A 26608-nucleotide genomic window follows, 5' to 3' on the forward strand; every position below is an offset into this window, starting at 1 on the left:
TGTTATAATCAATTATCACAATGGCAACACCAGCAAACAGCCAGTGAGTTACAGCTTGAATACATTCAAGATGGACTTCACCTCCATGAGATTTAATTAAATGCTATGCATATAAATAATCTCACATTCTAATTCCCTATTGCAGTCAGAGTAACCCTAGGCTTGCAGCCTCTTGCTCTGCTGCATGACTAGGTGTTGATCTGAAAACTGAGAGCAACTAATGAAAGGGTCAGGCCCAAAGGAAAAGCAAGCATTCTGAGCTGTCACCTCTATCATCCTCCTTGTGTCTGTGGATTTTAGCCTTTTATAAACATAACCCTCCCTGTGCAGAACATTAGGACACAGAATATTTCCCACACCATTTCAAAAGTTTAAGCCACTGAAAATGTGAGAGCTGGCAAGTCATGGTCTTCTTGATTGAAATTCAAATGCTGGTGGAATAAATTTGATGTTGGGAAAGGTTGGGATGTGGAGGTAAGAAGAGAGACCAAGAGAGAAAGAGGTCCCTGTATTGTCATATTTGGCTTTAAAAAGATCCTCCAAGGTGTGTCCTCACATATTATTGGGGGTCCTGACCAGAATACCTAGCCTACCCATCACCACTTACAAAGGAAGCTGCCCTGCCTCGCTGCCTTGCAGAGAGAGCACCTGGGAGGCTCCCCCTGCCCACTCTTGGACTGTGGTTCCTGGACCAGGGTAGCCAACCTCTAAAAGGACCAGGGCCTGTGTGGGAGCCTAGCATAGAAACGACTTCCAGAGCATGGAAGTGCTGAGCAACTCAGATTGTGCAGTAGGAGTAAATGCAGAAAGGTCATGAGGTCAAGAAGTGATAAGGGTCCAGAGAGCCAGAGTCATGAAGGATTCAAATGTCTGAGTAAGCAGAAGCTACACAACACAGCATGTCAGAGAGCCAGTCCTTAGGAGGAGGGACGAAATGAGAAGACACCAAAATGTGGTAATAATTGGAAAGGCACATTAAAGGCAGCGTAGTAGAGAGAAGATCCGAATTCTCCTGCTTTACAAGGGTCTGGAATCCCAGTGGGCCTTAGTTCCAGTCTCAAAGAGACTTGGTTAAATCAGGTTCTGTTCTGCCAGGAGGCCTGCTTTCTACACTGTCTTATAGCTGAGAAGCTTTCTTTTACCCATGTATAAAAGCTAAGCCACAGATAAGTTAGGCTAATGTTCTTCTGGTGGGCATATTAAAGTCTCCTTATGTGACAAGCATCAAGGACAGTATAGGAACACTTGAGATGACTTTACTTTCAACTGTCAAGTGCAATAGAACTGTTACCCATCAGCATCTTGAGATGAAGGCAAAAAAAACATTTAAAAAGGATAATTAAAACCAGCCTTTCAAATAAGCATCATTGCAAAGGTTACAAAACACTGCAGTATTGCCAAACTTGGTGAAATCAATTTCCATTTTGTTGCAGTGTGTGTCATGCAGAGATTGCTGAAACCAACAAAATGAAGAGCATTAATAATTGGTATTAATAGTGTGTATAAATTAATTTGCTCATTTGCCTAAAAGAAAATTAGCCAAACAATTAATTTATATGGAAGCCCCGCACGTTGCATAATATACAGCATATACTGCTTATTGTTTTCAAAAATGAAAAGAAGCATTTGAAGTTTGAGGAAATCTAACCAGTCAATGAAAACTGAGAATCCCTTTGCCAATAAAATGAAACCAAAACCAATTTGATGGGGGAACAGAAAGAACATCTTAGTGACTTAAAAACCACAGAAAATATAAAGAGTAGTGTATAGAATATACCTGAATAACTTAAAATGGAGATAACTAAGTCCATATTTGTTTGCAGCACTTGCTGACTACCAATACTTAAGAGTCATAACTTGATCCCCCTGCCATGCCTAGGAGGAGAAGGAGCGATAAGTAATAAGCACAAATGGGACATCAAAAGCTGGTAATATGAAGTACTTTGTGAAAAGTATTTCATGGATTCATTTCAACAGGTATTTATTGTTGGGCCAACCATGGTTTGCCTGCCATTGGCCCTAGTATAGGAATCAATGTCGGTGGGAGGGGCAGGAAGTTGAGGACCCTCTGTGCCCATTTTTTTGCTTATAATCATATCTCTTTTCACACACCCAGGCCACACTCAGTTCTTTTAAGAGCTCAGTTAGAAGCTTTGAGGAGTGTTGGGCTCTAGGTTTCTTTCTCTATTCCTCCTCTCTTCTTACCTGTTCATTTTTATTAAGGATTCTACCAGAGGTTGGTTTCCACCTGCTCCCAACAAAGGATAAATACATCAAAAGTTGGATACGATATCAGAGTCTTAGCAATTTATCATAAAAATCTAGCAGGACTTCAGTCTCACGGAGCAAAACAAGGGGTGGGAAGAATCTGATTCTTAAATGGGATAACATATTAGATTACAATGCCATTTCCTACTCCTGTCTTATAAATAATTCACTTTCACACCTATTGACCCACACAATATCATCCACTCATCCTCAGTCAGAGAGAACCACAGGGAATAAGAGCCATCCTCACTCAACCACGTGATCCCAAGTACGTTTAGGATGTTAGGGCCCACAACATTCAGACTCTGACTGCTCCTCAAGCTAAACTCTCCAAACGGAGCTGCAATGGCTAAAGCTCCCCAAGTGTATGTAACCCGTCAGGTCAGGTCCCACTGAACCCCAGCACAGATTCCAAGAGAGCAAGTACTGTGAATCCCCTCCGCACATGGGGTTTTCTGTGCAAATCTCAGATTGCATTTCCCTCAAGGTACTGCAGGTTGCTCTGAGTAAAAGAGGTAAATGCTTATTAGGATTCTGCACATGCGCCCTGAGAACTGCACGCCACATTCCTCAGTGCTGTCCTTGCATCCTTAGCACACACACGCATCCACATCTGACAAGGGACACCCAAGCACTTCAGGTAATTGCGTTTCCAGAGCAAGTGATATTGAAATGGGGAAGGCTTGGCCTTGCCCCTTGCCTTGCTCCAACAGTAGATAAAATCTAGCATTCTTGCCTTTAAAAAAAAAAAAAATCAGCCAAGAAAGTTTTGCCTCAAACTATTTGACTGTTTTCTCCCTAACCATGAACTCTTAAGTTTTTACCATGTTCCTTTGTTTGCACTATGTGCTTCATTATCTTGCTTAATCATGGATTATCTTTCCACTTAATTAAACTAGCTTTCACTTTGAAACTTTGTATTAAAAAGACAAATACAGATGTCATGTAGAATTATTTTACTAATCTATTATATCAATCAAATAATTACTCCTGCCCCCAGGTAGTTAAAGATGAGACATTGTTGATCAAAATCTCTCTCTTATCTTTCTTCAAATTCCAGAATTTTTAAAGCCAAGTAAGTATAAAAGACCCAGATCGCAAACATTGCTGAAAAACGTCTTCCAAAATCAATGTCAGATATTTGCATTTCTGATTAGTTACAAGAAAAGATCCACCAAAAGAAATGCAGGCTTATATAAGGGAGGCAAAGCGCTGTGTTCTTCCTTTACTTTTCAACTCAGTTATATCTTCATGTTCCTTTGTTGGATAACATATGGAAGGACTTTCCTTGAGAATCTGATCACATCCCTGACAAAAAGGCCTCTTCAGTCCACTAATGAATTCTATTTTAATTAGTTAACATGAAGATAATTAATATTCAAGACCATCTCTAACTCAAGATTGATTTCATAATAAGTCTTAAAATATTTCAAAATAACAAATGACTACTTCAGATAATTCTTCAGAGGGCATAAAGAAAAAAAACCAAGAAAACATGATCCTCAGAAAACACTGTCTTCTTGATTGATTTAGAGTTGAGTCCTGAGGAGCAAGGAGCGGTAGGCCCCCCAGACCTAAAGGAAAATGCCATGAGTGGGATTAAAATTCATTCAGGACACTGAGTAGTAGGTCAACAAACGTAAGAACAATACCAAAGAAAAAGTATCTGAAGCTACACCCTTTTAAGGTGGGTTTCTCAATTTTCTGCTTCTGCTCACCGAAGGATATTGGAAAGAGATCTGTACAGGACAGAGCCCAAAATCTTGGAGAAATGGGTGTTTCTGAAGGGTTCAAGGTTCTTGCACTGAAAACACATTCATTAAGTCCCTAGGATAATCTACACATTTTAGGAGTCTTGTCTTTACTCATTCCCATGTTCTGCAGCTTTCCCCCTCATATTTCTCTACATTTGCATAGTACTATTGACTAAACAAAGTGTGTTCTATGGAACCCAGATGCTCAAGGAGGAAAAGCTTCTCTCATAAAACAGTTCAGGATGTGTTGCAAACCCTCTCCACTACTTGCAGATTTACAATGTACGGTAATCAAAACTGCAATGGAAATTGCAGTAGGTAGGGGAGCTTCTCTGTCTGGGTCTTCTTCTAGCTGGCCGTGCAGTTAGGGCAAGTCTGCACAGCTCTGGAGGGCTCAGCAATCTCATCTCTGACATGATAGCATTTTCTCAACCACCTTAACAACTGCCTCCAGACGTAGGCTGATTGTGGGACTCTAGAGCAGACATTTCTGGCTGCCCACCCAGATCCATTTCTTCCTTCCTCCTTTTAAATTCCTGTTTTGTTCAGATAGCTAGCCTCTGCCATGCACCACACAGACCTCAGGGGTCACTGAGCTCCCTTTAGCTGAACTAAGCCAAGAGTGACCATATCTTGCTTGTGATTTGCTGGCAGCCTGGGTGAAGACCATCTTCTCTTCTTGGAAGGTGTCTAGTAGTATCCCTCCGTCTGTTCCCCTGGACACTAGGTGGGCTATATGGAACAGCTAGAGGACAGGAGGGAGGTGAGAGTTAAAACAACAGCAGATAACGGAGCTAGAACTGTTGGCTTAAGTCCACTCTGAAACCCCACTCTTCCTCTAAACTTCAGTTGTGTGAGCCAATACATTTATTTATGACCATTTGATTGGGACTCTCTGTCAGTTGTAGTTGAAGTCATCCTGATGGATATGGCATTCTATAAAAGCTACACACCTTGGGGACCCTCAACACCCTTATCAGAATCTGTCTCTAGGACCTACTTACCCTGTGTTGCTTATCCTCTTTTGAAGAATGCTTGCATTGGATTTGATTTTTAATCTTTAGCCACTGTGGATGAGCTCACCTTGCCCTTTACTTTGCATTGCTTCTTCCTGCCTAAGTCAACAGTCAGAAGCCTGGACACCCTGCTTGCATGAAAGAGGCCCCAGGTTTCCCAAAGCGCCCACTCATCCCTGCCTCCCAGGATCATTCCCAGCATGGCAGCTCGGCCAAGCCACAGTGTCTTCCAAGTACTACCAGCCCCTGCGCTGAGACCAATTTTCCTAGACCAAAAAAGTGCAAGTATGGAGGTTTTTAGGAGTTGTGCTGTGCTCTCAGCTTATGCCTTAGTTACTGTTTCTAAAATGATGCCTTCAGATGACCAGTATCCGCATCACCAGTCTCATGATCAGATGCTTGTTAGAAATGCAGGTTCCCAGACTTGCTGAGTAGTATTTCTGGGTTCACACCCTAACCTTACATGGTTATCTCCCACATTCTGCATTACTCAGCTTCCAGCCTCAGCATCTGATCAAACAGAGGCCACCGCAGTGAGAGCAGGGGTGGGGGAAGGAGACAGAATTAGGAGTTGAAGGGAGAACCCGGAAGTGTGATGGGAAGGTGCTGAATGGTTTCGGATGCACAGAGTGGAACTGTGCCTGGAGAAGATGCAAATTACGACAGCCATTTGCCTCCCAGCTTCCATGACTTTAATCTTCCTGCATGCTCTACTAGCTTTTGCTTCTGGCGTGATTTGCACCCAGACATACCCAGCATCACAATGTATCCCTCCATAAATCATAGAGTTGATGGCAAAGAACTAGGTGAAGAATAAAATGTCCAAGACCAAAAGGTCAAAGTTTTATAAAATGGCAATCTACATGTCACAAAAGTTTTGCATAAGAGTTAGTACTTTCACAAATGTGAAATATATTTTCCCAGCCCCACAGCACACCTCATTTCCCAAGTCCGTGCCAGTTCATAGTGCTCATTTCATGCTTTGTGTGGCTTTATAAGTTCTTTCCCGGTGAAAAAGAGAAGACCACCCACTTCCTTCCCTTTTCTTATGAAATATATTTACACAGTGACTGACACAACAGAATGCAGATTATAAGTAGAATAAGCCTAGAACTTCGGACTGCCAACTTCACTCAAAATTGGCTTTAGGAATACGTCAGACACAGCTGGAAAAAGTGTTCAGCGCCATTTTTTCTTTTTCAGAAAATGATGGAAGGGAATTTGAACCTTATTCTAGAATCTGTTTATTCTGGAATCTATTCAAAATAGACTTTTGGCAGTTCATTCTCTTAGACCCTCCGCATACTTAGAATTAATCCTCTTTTCTCTTTTATAACAAACCTACATCCTCTTTCCTGCCCCTACTACTCCAGTTCTCGTTGGGTATTTTTTGTTTTAAAGATTGAGAGAGGGAGGAAGAGAGAGAGAGGAATGAGCCGAGGGGGGCGGGCAGGAAGGGGCAGAGGGAAAGAATCTCAGGCAAACTCCCCACTGAGCAGGGAGCCCTATACAGGGGTTCAATCTCATGACCCTGGGATCATGACCTGAGCTGAAATCAAGAGTTGGTGGTCAACCAACTGAGCCACCCAGGCACCCCCTCATTGGATATTTTGACACCAAAGTCTTTTTCAATTTCTTACTCACAAAGGGCAAATCAGTCTGAGGTCTGGGACACTTAGCCACGATTCCAGAGCCCTATGCAATGGTCTAAAAAATTCATGTAATGGACTCCAATGCTGGACTGATTTCTTGGATTCTAGTTTTTAAATTACATTGGAAACACCAGAGTCAATTTATAATACATAGGGCTTTCATGTTAGAACTCAAAAGTCAGGTGTTAGCATCTGGGCCTTCTGATCACCAATGTCACTCCTGTTTCTATTCTCCAGGTTAGTAGTTCTCAAAGGGGCTGTGTATCAGAATCACTGGAGGAGTTTTTTCAAAATAGATTTTCTGACTCAAGTATAACATAAAAAATCAGGGGTTTTTTTGTTTGTTTGGTTTGTTTTGTTTTGCAAGCTCCCCGAGTGAATTTCATGCAACCACCCAAGTACCCAATACTGAAGACATTTAGGAAGCACTTCTCTGGCCCTAGTGGTTCTTGTATGTGCATCAGAAACACCTGGAGCCCTTATTAAAATACAGACTGAACCCTCAGAGTTTCTGATTCAAAAGGTCTGAGATGGAGTCTGAGAATTGTGCATTTCTTTCAAGTTTCCAGGTGATACTGATGCCGGTCTGGGGACCACACTTCGAGAACTACAGCTCTAACCCAGGTTACTTGCACACGTGTTTATTATTCATTAGGTTTTTTATTATGTAGCCAAGAACTGGGCTTCACAGGAAGGAATTATCCTTTCAGATCAAGGGTAACACACCCAGCTGAACATCATAATCACCCAGGAGCTTTTATTTTCTTTAACATTCAATTATTGGGATTAGGCTTATGCTTCACCTCAGATCTACTGAATCAACATCTCCAGGATGCCCTGGTAATTTGTATTGTTTTTGAAGTTACCCAGAAGGTTCTGATTACAAGGATTTGAAAACATTGCCTTAGATGAGCCAGACTTGTGAGTTTATGAATAACTTATACTAAAAATTATCTGAAATTCAATTTTAATAGGGCATCCTATATTTTCAGTTGTGCATCTGGCATCCCTACTCAGCTGTATTTGTGAACAGTTTATTTCCTTTGTGTGTTCCCTCTTTTGCTCAACACAGCCCTATTTTAAATGCTCAAGAGGGTTGTGGTAAGGAGTGAAATCCACACAAACATGTCAGGGTGAAGAAGAGAAAATTAAGATGTTTCCTCAGGAAAGAAACACACACACACACACACAAAATTTCATTAATCTAGACAGCAGAAACAAAATCAGAAAGAAAAAAACTACTGTCTGCTAATGGTTTTTTACCAGACGATTCATCAGTTACACAGTCAAAAGAAACCCTGGGGAATAAAAAGACACCAAAGTTGCCATTAAAATGTTCCAAGTGAAGCCATATATAATTAATTTCAAACAAGCATAAGCTATGAAAACTCAAACACTTCAAGGTGCTGAGTGAAAGGAGGGATAAATCTACATCAAGCTTCAAAACTGTTGCTTCCAGGTGAGTCTAAGATTAAGCCAGAGACAGGGAGATAATGATGTCTGCTCCCTCCCTGTTTTATTGGAAGCTAAAGAACCTTAAGAGGAGGTGCTCCCAGGGCATCAAGGACGAGAAGAAACAAATATACAGCCCAGCACCTGACATCAGCACATAACAACTAAGAAACTGAATTGAATGAGTGGAACAAAATCAAAACAGAGAAGAAAAATTCACTGATGCAGAAGACAAAGAATATAAAGGACGTTATTTGGCAAACCACCACATAGGCTGTATAACCACCATAAGTACCACGGTCCCTCCAAAGTAAGCAGGTTTCTTGTAATGCTCTTCTGCCATTTCATAGGTTAGGCACCAGCAAACTTCTACTGTAAAGGACAAGATAATGAATCTTTTAGACTTTATAGACCATACACTCTCTGTCGCATCTTCTCATCTTTGCTGTTGTGTGAAAGCAGCCATAGACACTCTGTAAATGAAGACATGGCTGTGTTCCAATAAAACTTTATTCACAAAAATACATGGTTGCTGTGGACTGAATGGTCGTGTCCCTTCAAAATTCATATGTTGAAACTTCAATTCCCAATTTCATGGTATTTGTATGTGTGGTCTTTGGGAGTTAATAAAATCATGAAGGTGGAGTGGTCATGAATGGAACCAGAGCCCTTATAAGGGACTAAAGAGACCAGTCTCTCCCTGCCCTGTATAAATATAAGTAGATGGTGGTCAGTCTGCAAACCAGGAGGAGGGCCCTCACCAGATCTCTGATCTGCTGGCACCTTAATCTTGGACTTCTTAACCCCTAGAACTGTAAGGATTAAATGTTTTTAAGCCACATAATCAATAGTGTATTTGTTACAGAAATCCAGCAGACTAAAAGTGGTAGGACATGTTTGGTTCATGGACCATAGTTTGCTGACTCCCACCATAGATGAGCCCACATAACAAGGATAGCATCATTAATGGATTCTATGGAGCACCCAGTGTTCTGATGGTGGATGCTCAGTTAAAAAACAAAAAACTCCATCTACTCATCACCATACATAAAAGGGCAGAGTGCTTGAAGGTCACCCCAACTGTAAAGGCAGGAAATCAGGATTCTGGAAACAGAAAGAAGTTGCTGAAACTGTTAAAAAAGGGAAAGATGAGACAAAGGGACCAAACATTTTAGCATGTTTTTAGAAAGGTTCACTTGGTGGCCCTGACATTCAGAGAAAAGTTGACCGTATGGGGGAGGGGCCTTCTTGCCAGTTTCTTTGAAGTTAAGCTGCTACTGCGAAGGGTGCATGATAGGAGGAGGTGTCATCCTTCTGCATCAGGAAAGCTTCCTGATTTTCTCAATTCACCAATTCGCATTTAACATCCCAAGAAGTGTCCTTTCCAAAAAGGGAAAGCTAGGTCACTTTGGCATGGAAGTTTATAATTTAAGCCAGAATATATCACCCATGGTGCATGGAAACATAACTTCAGTGACCTCCTTTATGACACTGGTAAATGTTTTATCCGAGGTCGCCAGGTCAGTCAAGAAACACATACAAGCATGCATTCTGCATTGTATAATTTAAAAGCTTTATTTCCCCCCACATGAGCAAATGGGTTTCATATTAGTTCAACTGGAAGTTTTCTTCCTATAGCTAGTGGCCTTTCTCATTGACTATGTCATTGGTGGGGAGATTCCTTTCTCACAGGGGAAGGGTGAGATTTCATGGAGACACTGAGCTAATCACACACAGAAATGTGAGGGTCTGACCCAGCAGCTTCCGAAAGAGTCTTGAGGTCGACAAGTCCCTTCAGCTAATGGCCTGGGCAGGCAGGAACACCACAGGCTTACTGCCACCCACCCGTTGCAGATGCTGGGCAGTCTCCTCCCTGCGGAAGTGACAAAATGCAGCCCCTCTGGCCAGGAAGCCTGGCGATCCCCTCAGTTCCTGCCATGTTCCCTTCCCTCAATTCCGTGGCCTGATGCAGGAGTGTTTTAGCTCAGCAAACAACTGGCTTCTGCTTTGGGGTCCAAGGTGCACTCTTCAAGTGCGAGACTGGTCTTCACTCAAACGTTGTGTTCACACAGTTCGTGGCCGGTGCTTCATGGGGCGGTTTCTGCCTCTCCTAGGAACAGTGGCCTCGTATCAGCAGAAGCACGAAGACCCAGGCAAGCACTGGTAGGCAGAGCGTGGGGGCACCACTGCCAGATGTTCTCTGCGCGTGCATCACGGCGAAGACCGCATTCGTGTGGTTGGTGGGTAACTCTACATTACAGATCATGCCTTCACAGCAAGACCTACACTCCTGTCACAAAGGCAAGAGGAGAGGGGAAAGAGGGTGAGTGATGGGAAGGAGAGGGAAGGGTGAAGCAAAGAGCCACAAAATCAAGCTTCTTCAGCACTGAGATTAGATAGAATTAGTTAACCAACTCGGGGTGCCTGGGTGGCTCAGATGGTTGAGCGTCTGCTTTCGGCTCAGGTCGTGGTCCTGGGGTCCTGGGATCGAGCCCCACATCGGGCTCCTGGCTCGGTGGGGAGCCTGCTTCTCCCTCTCCCTCTGCCTCTCCCCCTGCTCATGCTCTCTCTCTCTATCTCTGTGTCTCAAATGAATAAATAAATTAAAAAAATCTTTAGAGTTAACCAGCTCATCCAGTCTACGAGACACTCAGGCCCCCTTGAGTACCTTTCCCCACCACTGACCCGGAAGTAAGGACTATCTTGAGAGTCTTTTCATTTAACAGTGATTTATCTGCAGCAAGCCAAGCATAAGCAAGGAAAAGAAGAGGAAGGGAAATTGAATAAGACTGCTTGATTGAATCAACAAATCTAAGGTTTGTAAGGAGAAACACTGAAACAAAAATGAAAGCTAGGAACCTTTTGGATTGGTCATTGATTTTCTTTCTTGGTACTGCTTGTTAGGGGATAATAATGACTCTCTATTGTCTATACTAACACCTGATTCCTATTGTTACAGCAGAATGGCTTGCTAATTATGGCTGCTGGGTGGTTGAAAAAGGCTTGTCCCCTCATGGCACAAGATGTTTTTCAGGGGAGGCAATCTCCTGTCAAAATACCTGGAACAATGCTTCAACCTGATAAACCTAGCTAGCCATTCATAGAGGCGTCCAGGCTGGCTAGCTAAGAAAAGGGCAGCGACTCGGAAGTACCTTTATCGGCAGCTTTCAACCCTGGCTGCACATGAGAATCTCCTTGGGGAACTTTAAAAAAGGAAAGATGCCTGGGTGGCTCAGTCATTAAGCGTCTGCCTTCGGCTCAGGTCATGATCCCGGGGTCCTGGGATCGAGCCCCACATCGGGCTCCTGCTCCGCGGGAAGCCTGCTTCTCTCCCTCTCCCACTCCTCCTACTTCTGTTCCCTCTCTCCCTGTCTGTCAAATAAATAAAATCTTAAAAAAAAAAAAAAAAAAAGGAAAGATGCTGATGCCTAAGACCCCACCCTGAAGTTCTGTTTCAGCTGATCTGGGATGTTCCCCCCCACCCCACCCCCGACAATGAACATAGCTATGAAAGCTCCCCAGGTGACTCTCCTATGGAGCCAGAGCGGAAAGCCACTGGTGTCAGAACCACTTTCTGTACACATAAACTAAATCAAATTCTAAAATCTCATGAAATTCATATACTTTTCAAGTAATTTTTACAAACATTTCAGAATTCCAGGCATATAAAAGAGGAAAATTGCTCATTTAGAATGAGAAAATCGAGATCAGGTGATCTAAAATCTATCCATAATTCATCCTATTAAACAGATTCTTTCAGACTCACTTCCTCATCTAAGCAGAGGTGGGGGGCAAGACCAGGACTCCTTAGTGAAAGGGGTCCCCATTTCCCTCTTTCCACCTTCCACCTTCACTGGCCAGTGTGCCCTGTGATACCTGGCCATAAAGAAAATACATGAGCTGGGCTCTGTAGTGTTTGCCATTCTCTCATGGATGGTTTGGTCTTGGGCTTCCAGAGCAGACTTCAATCTACCCAAAGTCCGAGGTCCAGGGTGTAGCTGTGTGGTTTGGGAATTAGTATTTGTTTCTAGTAACGTTATTTTTTCTTGAAGGACAGAGAGTCTTCCATTTCTTTGTGGTCTCCATTGCATCCCTGTCAGGGAGTGTTTCCACAAAGAGTAAACATGTACACAATCTGACTTATCCTTCCTGCCTTCCATAATGTATAAGTAACCATCAGTTACAAAAAAAACCCAGGAGAGAAACTTTACACACACACACTCCTTACTGTATGGTCAGAATCTCGGCTGTGGTGGCAGCCCACAAAATGACATTCACTTCTGGAGGCACATTTTTTGGTAATGGATGTACTTCTTCCATGACTGGTAAAGTGGTGAACTGTCAGACAGTACTGTGTATCTAGGCAGGAAGGAAAAAAAAAAAAAAGCAACCACACGTTTCACATTGCAAAAGAGAGACTCAACAATCACTTCGGAAAGGACTAAAATTCAGGACAATCCTTGGGTTTCAAGGCAAGAGGTTTAATGGCAGGAGTGGACACCTATCCTTTGGTGCCCTCTAAAGCTGACCTTGGGTCTGCTATTTCATATCAAAGTGCCTGTATCTCTGTCTCTCTCCCTCTGAAGCATGGGTTCTAGGACTCTATGGAATGGAAGGTGTAGACGCAAAATGTAATGGGTTAGAGCACTTCTTGGTGTATTATTCAGCATTTGTTTTTTGTCTACTAAGAGACATGTGGTAAATGAAAAGCAGGTGCTTTAAAGTATACATCAAGACCACCTTCCTGATGCACCCAGTTCTTACCCACGCTCTAATCCTCCCAGAGTGTTTGACTTTTCCTGAGTATTCCCATTTTTCTCCCCTTTCTTAACTCTAAATCTCTGTCCCTTCCCTGCCACACAGCTCGCTCATTTCTACAACTGTCTGTATGGTTTTAAGCACTCACGTTTTACTACTTTTAAAGAAAGTGATTTCATTCAATATCCAAGGAACTTCTGCTTTAGTTTTGCCTCTCTCTATAGTGATCTCAGGCCAGTGCAATGCTCCTTAGTTTACTGAGAATGGACTAGAGCAGCAATGCCATAAAATGGGGGGAAAACTTGTTTAATACGGAGAACCCTTGGCTTCACAGAACTGCCTCAGTTACAAGTGAGCCCCATTAGGTCCTTCAAGCTCACTTACTTTTGAATAAGATGATGTTGACAAGTATGCTGACATTTTGATACGGTTGTTGTAAACTTCAAATAATATTAACACATACTGAGGGGATACCACCAGCTAGGCAATCTAGCATGTATTCACACAGTCAATCCTTACAATAAGCCTTAAGACAAGTCTTATTAATATCATTTTACAGATCAAGAAAAACAAAGGCACAGTGTCTTGCCCATGGTTACATTAGGTAGAAGGTGGTGGAAGGTAGGATTCTAACCTGGGCAGTTTTCTAGGGCTTGTACTCTTCACCAGAACACTATTCTGCCTCTCGGCATACTTAGTATTAAATCACATGATGGGGTAGGGCACTCGACACAAGTAGTTGACTTCCACATTCGGAAGGAAAAGGAACGACTATAATGTTTTAGAAAGGCATTTCAACTTAGACTTCAAACAAAGGAGAGCTGAAAACTGGTAGCTGTGTGTGTTCCTATAAAATGTCACCCATGCTAAAGCAGCCCTGGAAAGTCAGAACAGAAGCCAGGGTAAATAAAACAAGACATGTCATTCTTGTCATATCCTGTTACACAGAGAACCGCTCTTAACAACCCTGACAGACCACAGGAGGAAAACTCGAAGGGGAAAGGAAACCTGGGATGACAAAGAACAAGAGCTGTGGGCCTGTTCACCCCAAGAAATGGTTGACTATCACTCTCCTAAATAATGGCAAATTGTACAAAATTACACCCTCGGTTAGAATTCCAGATGGTTAGTATCTTTGGGGCTTGACTGAGTACAGTCAAGAATGTTCCATCATGCACACTGGAATGAGGGGGTTATTCCATGGCGAGCTCTTAAAGAGTCAGGTGTGCAGGGGGGACCTGGAAGAGCCCACGGGCTTCACCTCTCCCATCTCTGACCTTTTCTTGGTGGTAGAAAGCTGCAGCATTCCTCTTTTGTTCACCTGTTTCAACAGAGATGAAATTCTAAAACCCCAAATATCCATGCGCATTCCCATTAAAAATGGCTTTGCTTAATAAATGACAATTTGAAGTGTTATGCACAGACCTAGTGGGAACAGTGTTTTGATATAATTCAAAATAATACAGTCCGTGAAGATAAAACACAAGAAGTTGGACATCAATGCCCCAATTGACTACTGTCTTAATTCTCAGCACCGAATGTTTCAGAGGAATTTAAAGCAAATAGGGAAAGAATGATACCCACCCTTCTGAAGTAAGGTAATAAAGAAAGCATTGGCCAACCTTGAAAACTATGAAATAATGAAGATATATTTCTGTGCAAAATGTAGAAACACATCTCCAAATGCATAACATACGTACATGTACTCAGAAGCACATACCCAATTTAGGGTCACTCTACAGAAATGTAAAAGAACCTCAAGAAAAATTATAACAATTACTTTTGAAAAGAAATCATGACAAATACTGCCAAGTAGATGTCAAACCATTTGTGCTAATTTATAGCATCAGATTCTCAGGCCCCATAGAGGTCTGCCGTGTGGACTATTTATTGGTGTCACACACTGGCTTTCTCTGGAAGAAGTAAGGGTATTTCACTGCTTTATAGAACATGATACAGACATTTCCAAAAGAGTCAAGGTAATAGTAGACCAAAACTGGTAATCTTTAACTCTGGAAGAGATGGTTGGTTTGTTGGCTTCTCTTAGCCTTTCAGGTTTGAAAACCGAAAAAAAAAAAAACCCAGTACCTCCTAAAATCTGAATAGCCTGATCTTCTTATAGCTCTAAGTAGAGCTTTCCAGTTCCAAATCCCCCATCAGCACATCGTCTGCCTTACCGCCAAGTTTGTATATATTAAATCATTGAACTTCTTGTCCCTCGATTCTTACCACCCTAGTCCCAGTTGCCATCTTCTCTTGCCTGAAGACAATGAAAGACCCCACCTGGTGTCCCCTTCTACTCATCCCCAGCCACCCATGCTCCACAGAGCAGCAGAGCAGTATTTTAGAACACAACTAGAATCCTGTGCTCCCCTAGCGTATAACCCCCTACCGCCTTCCCATCACATTTATAATGAAATCCAAATTCTACCAGAAAAAGAAGATCCTGTGTGCCCCAGTCCTTATTTCCATGAGACTCTTTCTCTATCTGCTACGAAGCCTCACTGGCCAGTCTTCTTCCTGTTGATTGAAGAGGCCAAATCTTGTCTCCTACAGACTTTACATTTGCTGTTCCCTCTTCCCGGCATGTTCTTTCTACATATCTCCACATGGCTGCCTTATTTTGGTCAGTAAGGTCTTAGTTCCTCAGAGACTTCCCTGACCACCTAATCAAAGGTATGCATTCATTCTATCAACAAATATTTACTGAGTGCTTAGTATGGGCCAGGCAACTAGATTAGGTACTAGAGATGTGTCAGTGAACTAAGCAAACAAAAAAGATATTCAAATGTTTGTCAAATGAATGAATGAGTCACCAAAGCATCAATGTATCTCAAGAGTATAAAAACCTTTCTTTGCGTTAGCCAGTATGTGTGACTTTTCTAGAGGTATCATCAAGCATTTCTGAAATTCTTAGGATGCCTTAGACAATATTGTGGTCTATCTGTTCTGCCTGATAATTATTATTTAAGAAATTATCCTTGGAGGCACACACATCGACAAACTGAGGATATGCCACCAGTTTCCAAATACTCTCAGAATAGTCTAATATCTGCATAGTCTCCTAAAAAAATTTGATTTATACAGAACATCATCAGCCTGTTGATACGCTAATCCCATTATATAAAACATGTCTGCTCAGGGTCAGTTAAGAGAGACCTAAATGAGGTATGATCACAAGAGCGTCTTCCAAACTCAGCACACTTACTTTGTGGACACCATTTGTCTTCTGCCCATCGATTGCAGTTATAATTATCTCCTGCATTTTCACAGGTAAAACACTTGAAGCTGTTTGGAAATGGCGTAGCTTTAAAGAAAAATGCACAGTGAAACAGAAAGATTACAAAGGACAAACTTTCAAACATCAAAGATGGCACAAAATTAGCAACTTTTGTTAGATCAAACAAAACGTACACGCCATCATCCTGAGAATTGTTGTTGCTAGGGGGCTGGACGGAACTGCCAGACTTGGGGCATGTTCTTTATTCCCTTTTCTTTAAATAGTTTGTCTACTTATCTACTAGGGAGTAATGAAAATGATTCCACAAGCCACTTTGAAATATTGTTCCATTACAATTTATAACTGGGGAATAAGTGGGAGTTGAGAGAACGGGCAAGGGTGGGGATAGTATCAGAACCAATTATTTGGTATAGTGTGGCCCCTGAGAAGAACTAGAGTCAGGTCAACATGAGCTTGAATTCTGCTCTTCCCACTAAGTAGTTGTGTGATTTTTAGTTTCCAAGAAATAATAATATTTACAGTAATACTAACAATGTGGATCCCCATGACATGCAGAGAAATCATGAAGATTAAACAGGAGGTTGCAATAAAAATATCTAGTAGAGTCCCTGGTCCATCAAATCAGGCTAGTCTCCATCCACATGCACTTCCATTACAGCAATCTCACTTGATATATGTCAATTATCCCAACATTAAACCTCAATCGGGAATGTAACATTCTCAGGTAGTAATTCTCAGGCTCTTATGCTCAGGCGAGAGTGTTACAGAAAGCAGGAATTATGACTGCTGGCAATTTGGATTGAAAGCAACGAGAATGTCCTTTTTGTCTTCACGGTTTGTTTTTTTTTTCTACCTTGTATCTTGTAGTTTTAATGGGCAAGAAGTCGAAAGTATAATAAATTTGACATTTCTTTATAAGCCATGATATAAAGCCTTGTGTAAAACTTTCAATTCTTCCATTTCTGGAGAATAAAACAGATAAAGATCAAGGAGAACCCCAAACCATCCTAGTAACCTGACAACATGTTGGTCAAATATATCTTTTTTTTTTTCATTTTTTTAAATGATGTTTTTTTCTCATCATAAAATTGTATTAGTCTTAAAAATTTGAAAATGTGTAATTTAGATTTTATGAAAACTGTGTGCCATGTCATTAAGCTATTAGTATATAATCATTACCAATTTAGAAATGCGTAATAAATGATAGTTCAAGGTGTGTGTGGTACACATGTGTATGTGTGTGTGTGATATATATATATATGTATGCACATGCACATACAATGTCCTAAATAATAAAAAAGCACAACGTAAAGAAGAGTAACGATAGAGGCTTCATTTAGAAATAGTACAGGGGCATCTGTGTGGCTCAATCGGTTAGGTGTCTGACTCTTCATTTCGGCTCAGATCATATTCTCAGGGTCACGGGATCGAGCCCTACATCAGGTTCCACGCTCAGTGGGGAGTTGGCTTGAGATTCTCTCCTTCTGCCTCTCTCTGCCCCTCTCCCTGCTCGCATGTGTGCACTCTCTTTCTCTAAAATAAATAAATAAAACTAAAAAAAAAAAAAAAGTAGTATAAATACAGTGGTTCCTAAACCTGGCTGTGCACCAATAGTATCAGGAAAGCTTTTTTAAAAAGAAGAGGGGGTCGGGGAGAAAAAGAAAAGAAAAAAATAATCGGCATCCCACCCTTCTGACTATTGAATCTCTGCAGAAGGGACCAAGGAATACGTAGTTTCAAGTCTTATATCATGATTCTGTTACTCTTCCAGGTGTGGGAATCACAGACTTTGGTATTTCTACCAAACAATTGTTATCTATAACAACCTTTCTCTAATAAAGTATATGAGGGAAGTTTTACTTGTCTGAAGAGAAAGGAAGAGAGAGGATATACGTATACAAGCACATATATACACATATATGTATATAAGGTGCAGAGTCTGCTTGAGATTCTCTCTCCCTCTCCTTCTGCCCCTCCCTGTTTGCACGCTCTCACTCTAAAATAAATAAAATCTTTTTAAAACATATATTTATTTTATCCTATAGATGATATTCACTGATAATTGCTTTTTAAAAATAATTAGTGGGGAAGTTTTCTTTCTAATGGTGACTGTGCATATTAATGAAAATCCAAGTAGTTATTTCCCTCCAAATTTCAAACTAATCTGTTCCAAAATTGTTAATGACCATTTGAAAGAATGTATCATTTATGGAGAAACTTCCTACAGCCAATATCCTTCTCCAACAAAGGGATCAACAAAGAACACTGAATTTTCTCTGCTAAGCTATTTGTAGGAACAGTGTTCAAGAGATTATTTTAAACAAGAACCCCTTTGAGACTTCAACAGAAAACCAAGCCATTTCAAAGAAATGGAGCAAACTTCTGTCACCATGAATTACCCCTCCCCAGGGAAGCAGTGAAGACTTCCTGGTTTATTCTAGGTATAACCCAAATGTTCCAGAGCAGGCAAAGTTAGGATAGGTGAAAAGAGGGACTTTGAATAGTCACCCTGACCCCACAGTCGTGAACTATGACTCAGACCAGTACTTACGGTCCAGAGGAGGCCTCACGTTGTAGAAGTTGATATTCTTGGCCAATGCCCAGTTTTCTGACAAGATAAAGATCTGGACAACAGCTACGGCCAGAGCATGACGGAGGGGCAGCATTCTGACCTTGGTTGTGGGAAAATCCAAAACTCACATATCTACAATGAAGACAGAGACTGGTTGCATTTATTTGCATTTTGTGTATCAGCAGGAGTATGTTTTGCTTCCCTTTGGAAAGCCTGGTTATTCAAATACATTCCACCATCTACTTGCAGGGCCCATACCTGTGAGTAAATGGCGTTCTTCCCACCCAGGGGAAAGTTAAGCGATGACTGCCTTCTACTGGTCAGGCCTCGGCACTAGCCAGCCCACCTGAAGTAGGACACCCCAAGGCCTTCCAGGCTCAGGAAGAGCAAGCAAGCAGCGTGGGCATGGCTGCACCCCATTCCCTCACTGCCTGAGGCTGGCTGGGGTGCTTTGTGCTGAATCACCCAATCTCTTAACGACTAGGGTTCAGAGCCATGGCCACCTGAAGTTACCAAGCCACCTTTCTGTCAATGCCATTCCCTGAGTAAACACTCGGGTTTGAGAAATTCTGCAACGTTTTTTTTTTTCTCATTTTTTTTTTAATTTTATTATGTTATGTTAGTCACTATACATTACATCATTAGTTTTTGATGAAGTGTTCCATGATTCATTGTTTGCGTATAACACCCAGTGCTCCATTCAGTACGTGCCCTCTTTAATACCCATCACCAGGCTAACCCATCCCCCCACCCCTCCCCTCTAGAACCCTCAGTTTGTTTCTGAGTCCATCGTCTCTCATGGTTCGTCTCCCCCTCCGATTTCCCCCCCCCTTCATTTTTCCCTTCCTGCTATCTTCTTCTTTTTTACTTTTTTTTAACATATAATGTATTATTTGTTTCAGAGGTCCAGGTAACAAAGTGTTCAAAACCTGGAAGAAACCATGAGAGTTGGAGCAGTGAGAAGCATGGTGCATGAAAGAATAATGAATTTGAGAAAGAGAGTCTCATCAGGATCCCAGAGCACAGAGACATGGAAAAGAGAATGGAGTCACTGTAAGAATGCCATCCCCACCTGTGTCTCTCATACCCCGTGCAAGAAGCTGCCAGGAGGTTCTAGAGGAAATCGAATAAAAGTTCTCTGAAAAGCTGAAAACCACATAATGTTAGTCCTAGCCCACAAATACTACTCACAGCTTTCAAAGACTTAAAGTAGGCAGGTTTGGTACCCAATGAAAGAGATGTCCACAGAGCACTGAGTAAGATAGTTCATCTTAAGTCCCCATAGGTCCTACCCTCTAGAAGCAACCTGGTAGTAAGAAAATCTTTAGGAGAGATGCTAAGAACCTATATTGTCACCATAAACAGGTTCTCTTTGGCAAGGGAGAGGTGTGGGCAGCAGAAAAGGATGTAACTTGGAGTCCAAAGACTGTGGTTCAGGTATTGGCTCTGCTATTTATTAGCTGCTTGACCTTGGGCAAGCTCTTTAAGCTCTATTAACCTCAATTTCCTCATCTGCAAAGTGGCTTAATAACACCCATTCTGCCCACACACTGGGGTAATTGTAAGCCTCAAATACAGGCTCATGTAGACTCACTTAGGATTGTGTAGGTAACAGCACTTGTAATCCGAGTCTGTGAAAATGCTAGAATCTTAGCGTTCAATAATATTGCCTGAACTCATTTTCTTCTTGCTGAATCAGCTGGTCTCAGTAGGTTTAGGGAATTTTTCAAAGAAGAAAAGTCTGATCTCTGCACATATGAGCATAATCCTTCATATGGATATTTTGTTTGAAGCCAGGGTAATAACGCACGGAATCTAGGGATTTTACCTCCCCCTCCTGTGTTGTGAGTAGATTGGTTTTGCGTGTGTGGCTAATAATGCCTATCTCTGGAGATGGAACTGGAGAGCAGACAAAATACAGCCACAGCATCCCCATCCCTACAGATGGCTGCTGCCACTGAGAACGGAGTCTCTAAGGAAGTATTCAGCGTAAAGGAAAACCTGGTAAGTTTCAAAAATCAATAGTGCGAAACTTTATACACTGCATTGCAGCTCAGGACAGAATGAGACCTACGGTTTCTATATTTTATATGTATATATTTTATATGAGATTATACACACACACATTATATATATATATTTCTGTCCTGGTTCATTTTAGAAACCAAAAATGACCTTTCAGAGTTATCAGATTTCTAAACCCTATTTTTATGCTCTTTCTGAAGAAAATGCCCATTTCTTACAGCTAACTGTATTATTCCTTACAGACAAGTCATTATACTGGTACAAGTTCTGCCTCTCTTACTCATTTCTCTGAGTTGGACTGTTCCATATTCATTGTGAATCTGGATCCCAGGAATGAAGACCCGGCTTTACACCAGTGGGGAATCTTTGAGTAGGGGAGACTAATCCCTCTTCCAAAAACCTCACATTCACAGTGCTCCAATAGCAATCCACATTCCTGTATAATGGAGATGCCTACGATTATAGCTTTCCGAGTCATACTGTCTACATTCAGTCCCTTTTCCATCACTAAGCAAAGATGGGACTTGAGACAAGTTGCTTAAACTTCCCAAGCCTCAACTTACCCATCTGTAGAAGAGGCACAACAACAGTCCCTACCCCAGGGTGTCAAAGCACGGACTAAATTACATCATGTATATGAAGCACTCAACTCAGTGCTGGGCACATGAGCCCTTTCTATCTAGGGCCTAAAGAGCATTGGCTCAAATACCTCCTTCCAAACGTACTCTCTGTGGAGCCTCGTGCAAGTTCCTTAACCTCCCCACACCACAACTTTTGCATCTATGAAATGGAAGTAATAATAATAACAACACTTACCTCATAGGGTTGTAGGAATTAAATTAGTTAAAACATGTGAAGCACTTGAACTATCTACTGAGTTATGTTCACCATTTTCTATTCCTCACTGGGTAAACATTCGCTGTGATGAACAAATCTCCAAATAGGAATCATAAGCCAGAACCCCTGGTTTGCCTCGTGTAATCTCTATGCAAGACAGAATCCCATTTCTTCATCCAACGTGGCATTATTGACATGTAGTACATAGAGAGACCTTGTTATTATTGGATCGCCAACGAGGTCTTTGCTCTCATGACGTCTGCATTTTAGAAGGAGAAGATAGGCAATGAAGATGGGAAAAACATAATTTCAGATAATTCTAATTCTGAGATAAGTACAATAAAGAGATGTGTTGGTGAATAGGAGGAACTACTTTACATATATGGTGGGCCCAGGATGAGCGAAAGCATCCAAGCAAAGAATCAAGGGAAAAGACACCACGATCCCAAGACAGGAAGGAGTGTGCCTTGTTGGGGAACTCAGGAAGTAGCCAGTGTGACTGGCGCGTTCCCAGGAGGGGGAGAGTAGACAAAGTCAGAGGTGGTGGGCCCAGATCATAGAGGCAATCACAGGCCATGGCAAGGATTTGGGATCTAACAAAAAACAAGGAATTGTTTGGTTTTAGATTTATCTAATTTTGAAAAAATGCTTTGTCTCTGCAGAGTGATAGGTCCCAAATCCTTAGCTTTATTTCTAACTCCCGGAATAAACGGATGCCAATGATAGAAAATATAGAGGAATTTAGAATTCACCTATCTGGGAATCACAAAGGCTTCTCTGAATAAGAGTAAGTGGATGGTAGATGACTTAAAACAACCGAATGAACAACACACCCAAGGATTAGATTTGTATTTTGGTTTCTCCATTCTTCAAAACAGCACGGTAGGGAAGGTGGCCTCATTACCGTTGTACAAGAGAGGTTCAGAGACCATGCGTAAAGATCCTAGCATGCTGCCTGGAACAGAGCATCCCCTCAAAACATTCCCACATAGCTTGTTCTAGCCTGCTACCCTTGAACGGTAGTGAAAAACAAACCGGAGGAATATTGTCTCCATATGGACTAGTGTCTTTTCATTTTGTTTTTAACTAAAACAGCATAGCCTATTCTATCAAAATTCTCCAGAACTGCAAAGGTTTCACCTGTCCAATCAGGAAAACACTAAATAAAAATGTCTCTTATTTTCCAGAGCTGGCTTTATAATCTATTCCCCTATCCTGCTTTTCCCCTAAGTACCCAGATCTATCTCTATCTATTCTGCCACGGATAGGTTTGTGTTAACATGACTGTTTTATCTTTCACAGCCAAAAGACATTAGGATAATGAAAAAGCAAATGACTAACTATAGTATCTGAAAGTTGTTTTACATTTAGAATCATTTCACGGAGTCTCTGAACTAAAAATCGTCTGCTGAGACTTTGCTGAGTAGGCTTTCCCTGCAGTCTCGGTTACAGAACAAGGTTACAGTAGAGCTTATATTTTGCTCCAGAAGGAAAAAAAAACCTTCATTCTATTACTCTCTCCAGGACCATCACATAGAGCAGAGTTCTTCATAGGGGGTAGGGGTGACCTGTGAGCTTCTTAGGGTTATTTGCAAAATTTTGTGTCTATACGTATTTTCCCCCTGGGCTGAGTATCTCAAAGGAATCTGAGACCCAAATGATAGTTAAGAATGGCTGCTTGCTGTTTCAGGATACAGCTGTTATGATTTGGTTTCCTTTGACTTAGACGTTTTTATATTTGACACTAAGAAAATTCCATACATACATTAGGTATGTGGTATACACTTCTCAAATTCAAGGGTAGCTCAAAAACATTCCTCCCCAGACAGAGTACATTATTTTTATACTTTTTTCCCAGCTGGTAGGCCTGGTCAGAAACCCTTCACCTGAGGTGCTGGCCTTCCATTTGTTTTATGATCTTCTCTTTGGAAAGTATAGTTCTTGCTCCAGAAGGCAGTGTGCTCCTTTGACAAAAGATAGGAGTGCTTTCTGCAAGGCACATTTGTAAGGGATACCACAAGGATGGGCAATGCTTAGGCCTTCCAGGGAATGGCAGGTAGCCAGATTTACAAATTTACAAAACCCATTTGAGACTTTGGCCTATTACTGCCCAGAGTAAAGGACCTACATGGCACTTGGTCCAGAAGCATGACTATGTCCCAGGTCTGAGTAATAATCATCATCAAATCCTTTTTGTGGCATTTTATGCATCCACAGAAAACATGCAAAGCTGATGGGGGCTTCAAGAAGCAGCACATCCTTGACATCATAAACACTTCTGGGGCAGGGACATGACCTACGTTATTTTTAAGTTCCCTAGGTCTAGGCTCAGTGCATGGTAAATACCCAATAAACACCTTTTTGAATAGAACCAACATCTTATCTGTGACCTATAAGGAACACTTCTCTTAGCAAGTAAGACAGATTGTGGGCAGTAAGGAGCTGGTGGAGTGTCCAAAGATACAGAAATGGACTCACAAGGAGATATGAAAAAGAAGAGAACAGATAGATGTGGTAAATACTGGTACTTCCTGCACAGTTGCTAAAAATGAGTCAGCAAGCCAAGGCTAACTCCAACTGCCAATAAAACAAATGAAATGGATAATTTAAAGGAGGCAACTCTGCTAAGTCCAACGTGCCCATCAACACTCACATTCACACCTTCCTGAAAGCAACACATATCCCGCAGTAAGACACTTTAATGACAAACTTTAATAGGCCTGGCTTCTCTTGCAAAAAAAGTATAGAAGGCAAAGTGGAAATTCAAAATGAGTGCTGAAATTTTACTCAGAAAGAATGGACTCGATGAAAACACTCCTCTCAAAAGGAGAAATGTGCCAGAAAACTTTACCTTCCGCAACAAGGGTTATGTTACTTGCTTCTGGCTGTTAGGCCAGGTTGGCCAATGGAGATCCTCTGGTTCCCATTAAATTCAAGAACAGTGTTCATGGGACTCACACCAGACTGTGCTAGTTCCCTTCTTTGCAGGGGGGCTGAGGTCTCAACCGCTAACCTTGCCTGGCCATCGAGAGCCCCACTCCTAAGATGACAGCTTCTACCTTCTCTAATCAGCATTCTATTTCTGGTACATGAAAAGTTCTTTCCTCCCCCTAAGTTTAAATATGAGTTTCTTGGGGCACCTGGGTGGCTCAGTCAGTTAAGTCGTCTGCCTTCGGCTCAGGTCATGATTCCAGGGTCCAGGGATCAAACCCCAACAGAGTTGGGCTTCTTGCTCAGCGGGGAGCCTGCTTCTCCCTCTCCCCCTCCCCACCCACACCCACTTGTTTGCTCTAATAAATAAATGAAATCTTTAAAAAAATATATGAATTTCTTTAAAGATATTTAATCTAGCCTTTCTGTGTGCCTGGAGCAAAATACAGGAGAGAATTTTACCTTATGCCCAATCTATTATCTTCATCTGAAAACACAAAATCTCCATGGACTTTTTTCTTGGATAACAACATTCACTAGGGAAAAATAGGATCATGATTCAACCTCTCATTACCAGCTTCTCCAAATCTTAAAATGTAGTAGGACTATAAGTAATGCTTTTATACCCTGCTAAGCACTTAGAAAATAATAAATAAGAGACATAATCCCAATACTCACATATATTATTGGGGCCAAAAACTCAATGTGAGATGTGTCTGTCAAGGGTTAATACAATCATTTTGAAAAGGAGGAAAAACAACAGACTTTAGATTCAGAAAGGACACCCAGAATAAAATTCTGGTTCTACATTTTTTTTATGGGATCAGCATTTTTTTTAAGTTTTTATTTAAATTCCAGTTAGTTAACATACAGTGTAATATACGTTTCAGGTGTACAATTTAGTGATTCAACACTTCCATACAACACCCAGTGCTCATCACACCAAATGCCCTCCTTAATTCCCATCACCTATTTAACCCATCCTCTCACCCACCTCCCCTCTGGGAACCATCAGTGTGTTCTCTATAGTTAAGAGTCTGTTTCTCGGTTTGCCTCTCTTTTCCCCCTTTGTTCATTTGTTTCTTAAACTCCACATATGAGTGAAATCATATGGTATCTGTCTTTCTCTGACTTATTTCACTTAGCTCCATCCACATCACTGCAAATGGCAAGATTTCTTTTTTTTTTTTTTTTTAAAGATTTTATTTATTTATTTGACAGAGAGAGATAGCGAGAGCAGGAACAGAAGCAGGGGGAGTGGGAGAGGGAGAAGCAGGCTTCCCGCTGAGCAGGGAGCCCAATGTGGGACTCGATCCCAGGACCCTGGGACCATGACCTGAGCCAAAGGCAGACGCTTAACGACTGAGCCACCCAGGCGCCCGATTTCGTTCTTTTCTATGGCTGAATAATATTCCATTGTATATATATATATACCACATCTCTTTATCCATTCATCAGTTGACAGACACCTGGGCTGTTTCCATAATTTGGCTATTATAGATAATGCTGTTATAAACATCAGTGTGTATGTATCCCTTCAAATCAGTATCTTTATATCCTTTGGGTAAATACCTAGTCGTACAATCGTACAATCGCTGGATCATAGGGTAATTCTATTTTTAACTTTTTGAGGAACCTCCCTACTGTTTTCCAGAGTGGCTGCACCAGTTTGCATTCCCACCAAAAGTACAAGAGGGCTCCCCTTTCTCCACATCTTTGCCCACACTTGTTGTTTCCTGTGTTGTGGATTTTAGTCATTCTGACAGGTGTGAGGTGGTATCTCATTGTGGTTTTGATTTGTATTTCCTTGATGATGAGTAATGTTGAGCATCTTTTCATGTGTCTGTTGGCCATCTGGATGTCTTCTTTGGAGAAAGGTCTATTCATGTCTTTGGCCCATTTTTTAACTGGATTATTCATTTTGGGGGTGTTGAGTCTTTTAAGTTATTTATAGTATATTTTGGATACTAACCCTTTATCTGATATGTCATATGCAAGGCATAGGTTGCCTTTTAGTTTTGTTGATTGTTTCCTTCACTGTGCAGAAGCTTTTTATCTTGATGAAGTCCCGATAGTTCATTTCTGCTTTTGTTTCCCTTGCC

General features: G+C 41.5%; 1 protein-coding gene across 3 annotated transcripts in view; it reads right to left on the reverse strand.

Annotated features, from left to right (window-relative positions):
• Positions 1-9691: 9691 nt before the first annotated feature.
• LYPD6B (LY6/PLAUR domain containing 6B) overlaps positions 9692-26608 on the reverse strand; it is a 162794-nt gene continuing 145877 nt past the window's right edge. For all 3 annotated transcript variants that reach the window (XM_081814468.1, XM_081814466.1, XM_081814467.1), the window contains 4 exons: positions 18693-18845; positions 16109-16207; positions 12371-12501; positions 9692-10432 (listed from right to left, as the gene is read on the reverse strand). In XM_081814468.1, coding sequence (XP_081670594.1) covers positions 10253-10432; positions 12371-12501; positions 16109-16207; positions 18693-18807 — 525 coding nt within the window. In that variant the 5' untranslated portion in view covers positions 18808-18845 and the 3' untranslated portion in view covers positions 9692-10252. The remainder of the gene's footprint in view (positions 10433-12370; positions 12502-16108; positions 16208-18692; positions 18846-26608) is intronic.

This window comes from Leptonychotes weddellii, chromosome 3 (genome assembly GCF_054177405.1).
Source record: "Leptonychotes weddellii isolate Sample4059 chromosome 3, ASM5417740v2, whole genome shotgun sequence".
Taxonomy (NCBI): domain Eukaryota; kingdom Metazoa; phylum Chordata; class Mammalia; order Carnivora; family Phocidae; genus Leptonychotes; species Leptonychotes weddellii.